The sequence below is a fragment of the Talpa europaea genome (assembly GCF_964194135.1).
Source record: "Talpa europaea genome assembly, chromosome: 8".
Lineage (NCBI taxonomy): Eukaryota > Metazoa > Chordata > Mammalia > Eulipotyphla > Talpidae > Talpa > Talpa europaea.
In genome coordinates, this window is record NC_140075.1 from 119,391,958 (window position 1) to 119,404,053 (window position 12,096).

General features: G+C 42.3%; 1 protein-coding gene across 4 annotated transcripts in view; it reads right to left on the bottom strand.

The window, feature by feature from the left end:
- The window catches only part of UNC79 (unc-79 homolog, NALCN channel complex subunit), a gene marked incomplete at both ends in the record, with an annotated part of 174,448 nt that overhangs the window by 120,850 nt on the left and 41,502 nt on the right, over nucleotides 1-12,096 (bottom strand). For all 4 annotated transcript variants that reach the window (XM_084241340.1, XM_084241338.1, XM_084241337.1 and 1 more), the window contains 4 exons: nucleotides 1,472-1,701; nucleotides 6,602-6,630; nucleotides 8,974-9,014; nucleotides 9,640-9,728. In XM_084241340.1, the coding sequence (XP_084097466.1) occupies nucleotides 1,472-1,701; nucleotides 6,602-6,630; nucleotides 8,974-9,014; nucleotides 9,640-9,728 (389 nt within the window). The remainder of the gene's footprint in view (nucleotides 1-1,471; nucleotides 1,702-6,601; nucleotides 6,631-8,973; nucleotides 9,015-9,639; nucleotides 9,729-12,096) is intronic.

The following is a 12,096-nucleotide window of genomic DNA, read 5'->3' on the forward strand; positions in this document are numbered from 1 at the left end:
CAGCCTCTGCAGCACAAGTTCAATGCCCGGCCAGGGAAGATACCCACATGGCGCAGCAGACCTCTCCTGTCTCACCAGCTGCTCCCCTCAGCAGTGTGTTTCAGTAGATCTGCCTGTTCTGCTCCCCACTCTGTCTCTGGTGAATCCTCTTACCACCCCCACACCTCTGGCTTGTACCGCAGTTCTTGTATGATAAATAAATCTTTAAAAAAATAAAATAAGTTAGTAGGAGTTACTCCAAAAAGCCTAATTTCATTTCCTCAGTTTGTACTCCATCCCCGTTTTAAATGTGAACAAACTAAGGCACAAACAGGCTACTTTCTCCAATCAAACAGGACGGACAGCTCTGCCTTCTGGTTTGCCAATTACCCCACTAGAAGTCAATGTTCCTCCTCTATGTGTTGTGGACATCAAATGTGCTATAAAAGAAGAGACTGAGGAACTTGTAGCCCAATGAAAAAAAACTCAGAATCTAGTACTCAAAGCCCTGAACAACAAATACCCCTTTTCCAATTTGCTAAACAACGGACAATTTTTAAAATAATACCCAGTGTTGGCAAGGGTGTAGCAAAAATTAGCAATTTCATAGTGCACCATTACCTTGTAAATTCAAATACACACTCTGAAAAGCAATTTGGCATTGTATAGAAAGTCATTAAAATATTCATGCCCTTGGACCCAGCCAAGCACATGTGGTCACCGGCCCGAAGAAAATAAAAATACAGGAGAGACATGGTACATAAAAATATTTACCAAAGAATCATTTATAATAGTAAAAATTGGAAGCGATATAAATATTTAACGGTGAGGGAAAGATGACTGTTATGTACCCACTGAGAATAACAACTCTGGAAGCTACACTACCTGGAAAAGAGCTAACGGTGTAATGGCAAATCCAAAAAGAATTGTGGCTACTCTGTGATTCGGTCATAAACCATCATGTGACCAAACTGGAAAAAGAGGACCATGTTGGCTGCTCACCCTTCTATCTCCAAACTTTCTGAAATGTTTTATCTGACAAACATGTATTGCATTTCTACATGTGTCAGCCACTGGGATGAGAGAAACTGAGAAGATGTAAGCCTGCCCTTAAAATTTTACGTTTTAATATCAGTTTTTCAAAGCCTCGCCTCTGAGAGCAGAGAGCACAGGTCAGCGGCCGCCCCGCCGCGGGCTCTGTTTTCTCCTCTGGGACAGAGGGAAACGCGGCGCGGCCTGCCCGGGCCGCCGACCCGCCGTCGAGCCGGGGTCTCCGAGCCCCGCGGCACCCCGACACTGCCGCCCCCGCGCCTGTTCTCCAGGCCCTGCGCGTGGCCGTGAGGCCGGCGACTAACCGGCCCCCGCGGGCCTAACACCCGCTGGCATCAAATAAAAAATGGAGCTGCAGGAAGGAAACACGGCGGGCGGGAGGGCCTGGGGCCTCGGGGCGCGCGGGGCGCGCGGGGCGCGCGGGGGGCCCCGCCGAGCGTACCTGATGACGGCCTCCACGGCGCACACCAGCTCCTCGGCGCCGCACTCGCGCGTGTTGATGGGGGGCGGCGAGGTCTGGTAGAGGTGCGTCTCCGCCGCGGCGCCCACCTCGCTGCTGTGGTGGTTGGAGTGGCAGCGCTTGCAGTAGCGCACCGGCCGGTTGCCGTGCCGGCCGCAGCAGCCCGCCGAGAAGCAGGTCACCACGGCCCGGCGCACGTGCGAGCTGCAGTTCTGCAAGCGGAAAGCGACATGCTCGCTGAGGTTCCGTCAGGAACGGGAAGGAAGAGAAATTTCGGGGCGCGGGAAGGGGCGGCGCACGGAAGGGCCACGCTCCCCAAAATGCAGAGGGCGCCAGCCACGGTGAGGGGAGGCCGGGCGGCTGTGGGAAGGCCGGGAAAGCGGCCGCAGCCACGGGCTGGGGGATCTCTGGATCATCGCCGATCCGTGTCACCGGAGTTTACAGCAGAAATATGTGGGGGAGAGGGAAGCTGTGGTCCAAGAGAATGATTTCGACCTCAGAACAGAAATTCAGAAGTGCCCCCCAACGCCATCTGTCCTCGCTGCATTCACGGGGCCTGGGGTGGGGGTGGGGGCTGGGGTGGGGGTGACGGCTGAGCCGGCTGAGCTGCCTGCCCAGCCTTCCCCCAGCTTCCCCCAGCCTTCCCCGCCTTCCAAGCTCTTTCCATCAAGGCCTACAGAAGACCTCAACTGGCGCCATGGAAACATATCAAAACACAACAAGAACCATACAGACTGCTGTTGCCAACAACCACAGGCAAGGAGTCCCCAGATGAGGTGACAGAGAGGAGAGAGGCGCAGCACAGGAGAGAGGGTCACGTTCAAGGGGCTGTGACCCCCGCTGCCCTGACAGGAGGCAAGAAGCCAGGCAGCATCCACAGAAGCAACTGGAAGTGCTGTCAGGGTGCGGCCCTGGCCTCTGAAAAAGAAGTGTCCCCAGACTGTTAGAAATGCCTCCCCGCATCCTCCCTGTCTGTGGTGGAGAGAGCTTTTCAGTTTTTCTGTAGGGCTTATAAAGGTGTGAATACCTCTGGGGGATATGACACCCTAAGCCACCTGGGAACTCAGAGTTTGGGGAAGATTTGAGAACACCTGTGACAGGCGCCAGGGGCGAGAAGACGGCAAGACCAAAACCTGTGAGAAAACACGACCATGTCCTCAGCTGTCCACGGGAACAAGCATTTCAAAGTGAAGGCTCAGCCCCCCAAGGCTCTGGGTGCTAAAGCTGGGAAATCTCATTTTCTGAACAGGACTCACATCAACAAATCATAAAATCAAGTTTGAAAATTTTATATATTTTTCTTTAAGGGATTTTAAAATTACTTGTTAAAATAGTGTGTTTGCTCTGCACCCGCGTCTTCTTGGACTTCTTCAACCTTCAAGCCAGGCCTGACTTCCCCCAGTGGGCAGCTTTCCTGCTTTGTGCCCTTCCTTTCTCTTTCACACACGGTTTCATTGTGGAAGCACATGAGTCCTTACTGGCTTGGGGCCTCTGCTCACCCACCACACCACCCCCCACCACCAGCAGTGTGGCACACATCACAGTCCTGTAGTCTTAGTGTTTATTTCCGTTGTTCCTCTGGGAGTCCCACTGTAATTTAAATAATAAGGTATGGATATGGGTGTAGCTGGAGCTATTAGTTATAACAAAGTCCTGAAGTTTAGGACTTGTTTCCCACCCTGTTTTCTAGTCACAGATTATTTACATTCTTCCCATAAGCAAATTCCTGGCTACAGGTCCAAGGTCCTCTCACTAAATTAACGGAGAAGGGTCAAAACAGGGGAGGGAAGAGCACAAGGGACTATGGTGAAGGTGCAGGGGTGATGTGGTGGTGGGAGAACTATGGAGACGACACCTGAGGGGAGAAATAAAATATTGTTCAAAAAATGAATGACAATGAAAAAAAAAATTAAATTTAAAAAATAAATTAAGTCCAGTTGTGAATGAGGTCCTTCGGCTTTGGTTCCTCAGGTGCCCCCATTTGCTTTGAATCTAAGTGGGTTCATGGTTGCTTCAATTGAGACAGTATGGCCGAAGTACCACAGGATCCCTGAGCCAGGTTATGGAAAGACATGCACCTTCCACCTGGCTGTCTTGGAATATTCTCTCCTCAGAAACTTCCTCATAGGATACTCTTCTCAAAATATTTTGCCACAGTCAAGCCACATAAAGAGGTAAGTTTTTTATTAACAGTGCTGACCAAGCCCACTGACCAAGTCTTCAAATCACCACCTTCCAGGCCCCAAACATACAAGCTAGAAGCATCCAGATAATCCCAGCCCCCAGCGAGTCAAGTATTCCCAGATGAGGCCCCAAACATCATCAAACAGAGACAGGCATGGCCTGTGCCCCGTTCAAATCCCTGAGTGATTTCCTATGCAGTGTCTGGATGTAGCGCATATAATAGTATCTGGCATCCCAACTAAAAATCAACCTGCCATCAATTCTCAACATCACAAATAAAATACTTTTATTTTTTGTCCAAAAATAAACCTTTGTTTGGTCTAAACAATAGCTATGGTTCCTGCTAAGTTTTAATAATCTATTTCCAAGCCACAGCAGCAACTCAACCCATGTTGAGATACGTGCATTCATTTCAAAAGTGAATTAGAAAATTCTTCCTCAGATTCAGACTCAGTTGGGCATGGTTTTCAAATGTTCACTCCAGCTACTCCGTTTCACTGCTTTGATTTCTAAACATGAATAAACAACTCCAAGTGGCCTCACAGAATGTAGAATTGAAATAAATCAAGGTCTGTTTCTTTTTCTTTACAATCTTAATGCTGTCATTTACTGATTTCAAAACCTCTGTTCAAATGCAGGAATATGTAGTATTGAAAGAGGCCCAACACAGACTGAAGGAATTCTGAACTATTATGACCATAACATAAAATTAATTTAGAAGACAGTGTGTGTTAGAGAGTAGGTAACAAACATGCTAACTGATGCTTATTACTAAAAGATTTTTATCATAGGATGGAGGAGAATGTTAAATAATGATCCCCTCTGGGTATCAAGTATGTAAGGTATATCACCAGAACAAGGACATGCTGATTTAGAAAATAAATGTGTCTCTCATTCCAGTCTCTTGTAAAAGATTCTCAAACTAAGACATAGCCTCAGGATAAAAATCAAACCAAAAGTATCCTGAATGACTGCGAGATCCTTTAGTAAAACTCCAGAAAAAAAGTAAGGTACCTGGTTGAGCCTGTCAACTAGAACAGGAATTCTAATATTTTTAAAGGCAGAGAGGAATGTCAAAGTATAGAAAAGACTGTCTTTGAAAAGAAGTAAGGATGTGACTTTGGGGGCATGGAACCCCAATGAGCTTCATTGAAAATCTCAAAATTTTAAAGAAAATCATACTGGTGAAGCACCACCAGCTTACACTAGAGGGGACAGACACAGTTCAACATGAAGAGTCCATGGGACCCCCAACTTCTCTATGCAGGAAGAAAACTCAACCAAAACAAAAGCACTTTCCTATCAGAAAGGAAAGATGGATGCCCCAGAGAGTGAAGCGAAGAGCCCAGGAGGACAAACCATGTATTCGGGAACTCCAACCAGGAAGCAAAAGGCAGTGTGACTAAGGCACATTCACTGTGCAGGAGACAGAGGAACAGTTGACATGTTCTGGCTGGTACTTCTACAGACCAGAGACTGATGCCTGCCGTTTCTTCCTCTTTTTGAATAGAAGTCTCTTGCCGTTTTCCAGTCCCTAGCTCACCATTATGTCTGTTTGCAGGGGACAAATAACTTGCCTTTTTATTTATAGGTTTATGGATCAAGAGAACTTGTACTCAAGGAGTTTCATCAGTGACCAGACCTGATGCAGATCTCGGAATAACTGACTGTCAGCCTGGAACCATAAATAGATAAGACTTTTGGGAGGTCTTGTAAGATGGTGAGAGCACTCTGCATATGGTAATAATATAAATAACTACGTCCAGAGGTGGATTATGGTAGATTAAATATAACCACAACATTCCTGCTGTTCCTCCTGTTAAGAAGAGAGGTCTCCTTCCCCATCATTGAACTAGCTTTGACCAATGGCATGCAGCAGAAGTTATGCCAGACAACATCTGCTCTTCCGTCTCAAAAGGCCTTGCAGCTCCTCTCATTCTCTCAGAATAAATTCAACTAGCTTCCTGGAGGATGAGAAATCTAACAGAAAGAGAGAGGGTCAGACACCCCACTCACCCCACCATTCCAGCCATCGCAGCTGAGGCCCCAGACAAGGAAGTGAGGATATCTGGGACCAGCCAATCCTGAGTCTGATTACAAATTACCAACCGATTACAAATACCTGAGTGAGCTTGGAGGAGTTTATCAAAAGAACTGCCTAGCTGAGCAAAGGCCAAACTGCCAAGCCCCAGAATTGTGATCAAATAAATATTGGTTATAAGTCACTAGATTTATTAGTTTCTTATGTGGCAATAGGTAATTGAATCACTCTCCAAATAGACCCACTCATGGCCAATCTCCTAAAAGGTTTAAATGACTTGTATATGGTCTCATAGGTAAGTGGGAATAGAACTGATCAGAACCCCAGTATCTCAACCAATTAACCCACGGTTCTTTGTAAAATGGAAGTGGCTTGGAAAACTGTAGAGAAAAATGGTTAAAAGAAAGTTGAAGAAGGAATCTTTAACTAGAAATAACATTCAACTTACAAATAAATAGTTATTTATTTTCCATAAATAGTTAATCTGGGTATGTTTTTGACACCCATATATTGAACCATTTGTCTTCCACCTCAAACAATGAGGATTGTTAGCATGCCAGATACTGAAGTTGCACGTATATTACACTGTCATTCAAACCTTTTTGACTTTTAAGCTTCTATCCAACTGTTACATATATGCTTTTACTTTATTTCAGATTATTTGTCAAAAACACTGGGCATAAGATGTTTGAGCAAAAGCAGAAATGGAAACAGACCATTCAGGCACAGCAACCTTGCATGCTACATTATTTCTTTACCCCCTGCACAAATACAGTGACATGTGCACACTGGGACAACACATTGCAGAAATGAGGCAGCTGTCAATGAGCGAATTTACATACACACACAGCAAACCATGCCCCCCACACACAGATGGTTGCGCTTACCTTTTTCTGACATATAGCAGATATTTCAGCTGTAAGGGGAAGGCACACAGAATCAACAAAGAAAGAGCCCATTTTAAATAAGGGCAGCCATGAAGGGAAGTGAAAAACCAGCTTAGTAACACAGTCTTTACACTTGGTCAAAAGCTTCTCATTTGTCTCGTAAACCGTCATCTACTATTGGTCTCTGTTTTCCTCAGAGAGCATGAAATGTATCTCTCATCTGGCAGTGATTTAGGGGTTTGCTTTATAAGGTTAAAAATACCTGCAAGCAACATACTTTACAGATTTTTTCTAAGTAAGTCAACATTCTCAGACAAGACTTAGAATTCAGATCAATAAAATTTTAATCTCACCTCATTTTACAGAGAACAAAACTGGGAACTGCTCTAGTCACATGACTTTTTCGAGATCAATCACCCAGCTTATCCACGGAGAGGTAGATCCAGAGCTAGATCTCTGCTTTTACTGATCTTCCCCTCATACTCTAAGGCTGTGTTGGTGTGTATTTAAGGGAAAGCAACAGTCAAGCCCATGGAGTGACCAGTTGGAGTAAGTTGTTTCACAAAACGACTGTGCACTTTGGGATTGACTTTAACAAATGGGTAAGAAGTCTTTTTAGTGGGCATACCAATTATCTCCATGAAAAGTGGTGCTTATGAACACTTGAGATTTGTTTGTCCAAGAATATGTTAATTAACATACGAAAATGTTAGCTAACATTTCCCCAGAAATAATAAGTACTCAAAAAATGAACTAAAGCAGTATGAGCTGTTATAATTTGCTAGAAAGATCAAAGGTGTCTCCCAAGCCTTGTCTGGAAAGTAGGAATTAATGGAGGCCAACTCAATGAAATTTACCCCTCAGTTTTAAGAACTAGTTTTGTATAATTAATCATATTTAATAGCTTTATATCTTAGCGTTTATCTTAACACATCTCTAGATAAACAATGAGAAGTTATTATCAATTTTCTTCCAAAGCTAAGTATCATGTGGAGAGGATGACCAGAATATGACATCTTAAATGTTGTTTAGAACTTGACTGTGGATTTCCCTCAGAGTACTGGAAGATCACTAACAAAGTAGCCTAATTTAAAGGGGGAAAGTTACCATTACACATATACACCCAAGTTGTTTTACAAATATTCTCATATGAAATTTCAAACTGTCTTGTGGAAGGACACAGAGTCTGACATATTGCTCCATCTTATTGATAAATTAATTTCTTAATAATAAATAAATTCACCGAATAAATTAATTTCTTAAGATTGAGATGACCTAGTATTAAAAGTTAGACCACAAAACTAGTGTTATTATTATCAGGCAGATTGGGCCTCCCTGGTGGCACAAGGGGTTAAGCACCACACGATGAAGCAATCTGCAGCCTCTGCAGCACGAGTTTGATCCCCAGCCAGCCAGGGAGCAACCCACATGGCACAGCAGACCTCTCCTGACTCGCCCGCTGCTCCCCTCAGCAGTGTATTTCATCAGTCTGCCTGTTCTGCTCCCTGCTCTGTCTCTGGTGAATCTCTCACCCCCTTCATCTCTGGCCTATACCCCAGTTCTTGTATGCATAAATAAATAAATCTTTAAAAAAATTATCAGGCAGATTCCTTACATATTGTAAAGATTCACAAAATCTAGATAACCTAAGTTTGTACATTTCTTTTTGAATGAAGCCTTTCATACAATTTCTTTTAACTACCTCTTCAGTCATATACCCGGTTCCTCCTGGGCACTGATCCTGACTCAGTATGCACCCAGCTTTTTCCACCTTTCATCTTTCCTCTGCTTTTCTGAGGTCTTTCCTTCTCATTTTGGTCTCTAATTAGGTGGCTAGAATAAATACTTTCTTTCCCAAGTGTGCACTGCAATCTCATGGTTTCATTGAGATGGGCCAGATATTCTTTATCTTCATTTCACTAATGGGGAGACTGAGTCTCAGAATGATTAAATGATTGTCCCTAAAAACACAGAACTAGTAATCACAGGAAGAGGAAGAGAATTCTCTTCACACTGATATTCCTTATTCCTTATTCCCTTTCTAACCTGGCACAGCAACAGCACTCTGGTAATACCTGTTATAGATACAGAAACTCCCTTAACACTTAACTCAGCAGCACTTTCTTTCATCGTATGAATTCTAATTTCAACATCTGCCCTTAATTTTAGTAGAGATGATAACTCCTCCCTCATTATTAAAGGTGTGGGCACATTATAAGCAAGGCATTGATAAAATGCTTCATCTCAATGAATATTCATAGAATGTAATACTGTGCTTACTGTCTTTGTTAAATAAAAGATGCTAAGGAGACAATCAACCATGCCATTAGTCATGATTACTCATCATTCATCCTTTCTGAAGTCAACCATACCTTGTGGAAGAAGAACATCAATCAGCCACTCACTATGGTCCCTAAAAAGAAAAACAAATTCATTTTTTAGTTTCTTTGCAATGTTACCCTTCTGCATGAATGTTTATAAGCTGCACACTCTTGCTAAAAGGCTTTTAATAAAAAGGAAATGTAATTAAGAGCACTATGATAATAAACTTTTTAAATGTCTAATGCATTCCAGCTAAATTATAAATTATAGGCATTTCATCATATTCAGTTATCTTTAAATGATACTTTCCAGATGCTAATTAAGTCAACCAAAATACAGCATGATTTGTACAAAGCTGAGTGTCATTTTGTGAAACTAAAAAGCAAAGAGAACCCATATGAATTACATGGCATGTTTGAAAACCACAGTTATCTTTTCTTTTTCTCTGTGGTCTTTATAACCAGGTCACTTGAATATTGGAGCTGCTTTATCAAGTGGAAGAGCTTTCTCTTCTCACAAGGAGAAAAATGTAACATTTCAAAGCTCAAGTCACTCAAATACAAGTTAGTTCTGTGTTAAGTCATAGGACAAACCAACCTTTATAAAACAGAGAGGCTAATGGGAAGGATGGCCATTGTAACGGATTTAAGTCCAAATGCTAGCTCTTCTGTTCTCGATGTTGCCTTACTCCCTTTTCTTTGAGCACTAATACCTACCCAGCAATCCTCTGGCTGCATTCTTCACAGAGATACAATGGGGGTGGTTTATCACCCAAAGCTACTGACAGGGAAGGGTCTATACACATCTGAAACACATAAAAGACAGAATGAACTATCCTGTTCTGTTTATCACATTCTCTATAACGTGAGTACAAATGTTTCAATAATGGCAGATTTTCTACAGCAAAGTGGAATAAACTGGTTTTAATAAAACTATAGCTGCTTTCCTGTATTGACGGATGAGTCCACACTGGGGATTTAAATGTGGCAACTGTGGTTTTTCATTTCTCCTGATATCTGAAATTCAAGTTAAAAACAGTGTCAAGAAATTCATCCTCATTTCGCAGAGATAAAAACAGCATCCTGGTCAGCGGATGCTCAGATTGCCTCTAAATCACTTGTATAATAATTTCTTCTCTAAAGTGGTAAACACAGTAATCTCTCTTTAGGAAAAGGGAAAAAAATTTATAACGGTTACCAAAATGCTGGCAGGACAAAATTTTGCTTCTCAAGAGAGAGCTCCTTCAGAAAAATTTAGCATTAAATCTAACATTGAGTGGTTCACTTCCCTTACTCTGGAATCTAAGTTCTATTATCAATCATCCAACACTTCAGTTTTCTGAATTCTTTCCTTCCTTGTGTGACTTGCAATTTGTTTAACCTGCTGTGCATTATTTCGTTTTGGATTGTTTATGGCTGGTTTTTAGTGTCCTCAGTACAGAGATGAAAAGTGTTAATTTTACAGTTAATCATCAGGATATTTCAAGTACCCAGATGTTTTAAGAAAAGTGAACAAACACATTCAGTGAATAGCTAAATTTTGGATTTTTCCTCAATTTAAATTTCTGTGATTTGCCAAAGCCATTTTGAATTCTGTTTCAGCCCTGCAAGAAATAATCAATCAATGCTATAGCTGATTATGCGGTGAATATGTGTAGTAACAAATTCTCCTGGAATGTCATTCTGTCTTCCCCTTAGCTATTTTTCACTGTTCTGAATGGGAAGGGGGGTAGTGAACTGAACTTACAACCTAAACAACCTGTCATTTTTAATTAAAACCCTGAGGAGTTCAATGATTGTAGGGGGAAAGAATAGGCATTTCCGTATTTAAATACTTCTACCATCAAAATCTGCAACTTATATATATATTCCCAATGTTAAAGGCCCAGTGCAAAATTTTTCTTAATTAAATTTAAAGCTGCTTTCAATGCAGTGAATAACTACTTTTTTTTTGGGGGGGGGGGACCCTCGCCGGAGGCCGGGGAATGAACCAGCGCTGCAAAGGCTGCGGGCAACCTCACAGCCAGCGCTCAACCGCTGCGCCACCAGGGGCGGCCCGAATAACTACTTTTTGATGGGTTAAATCAGAGATTAGCAACCTTTTTGTAAATGACCAGAGTAAATATTTTAGGCATTGTAGGTCGTGCATTCTCTGACACTCTACTCCTTCTCAACTAACTCAATGGTAGCATAACAGCAGCTACAGAAAATGACAGGCAAAGAGCACAGCTGTGTTCCAAGATTTGACTGTGGACCACATTTGGCTGACTCCCGTGTTGGATAATTATCTGGTCTCCAAAGTACTTCATAAAGTAATTTTCAAGTAGACCCAATAAAATCAAAAGCAGAGGGTGGAATGATGAACTATAAGTTGCACACATTTTCACTCTTAATCCTCTCAACAATTGGCTTTTCCTGAAAAGTATTTTTTTTTTTTTGCAGCTTATTGCAACAAAAATGGCTAATATTTTTCTATCTGGCAATCATTAGTGCCTAATGGCATAGCTCACTACTGCAGATATATCGCACATTTTGTGACGATGAATCCATTTTCCCTGAATCTTTCAATGAACACATGCAGACTTCTCTTCACTGTAGTTACTTTGTCCTCACCTCCAATGAGTCATTGATAGCTCTGTCAACTAAAGACGTTTTTTACTCCACTCAAAAGGATAAATTCCTAGGATGTTAGAGATAGCAAAATGACCTCTGACCTTGTAAGTTGAGTTAATTAACATGACCATCACATTTGTGACTGGTAGTGTCAGGTCTGTTCTACTCTGAAGAAGTCAGTTACAGCCATAGCAGTATGTTCAAATCTGGCTGTTGTACTGAAAAAATAGTTATTATCTGTTCATAAACAGGACAAATGCCCAATATAAAGGGTTAAGGAAACAGATAAAAGGAAAGAATAAAATGTAAGTAATCCAGTGACTGCCACCTTGATGCAATTCCGAGTGACATCTGGGGACCATGACAGGTGGTGGTTGTTTCCCAGGAAAGTGAATATAAAGATATATTAACGCATTTTTTTTTTTAAGTAAATGGGCATCATACCATACAATTTCATAATTTCCTTTTCATTTAATGTTATTTTATAAGCATGTAGATGATGGACACTCGTGCCCTGCAGAGAGTCTTGCGGTCGCAGGGAGGAGGCTGGATGCCCCCACT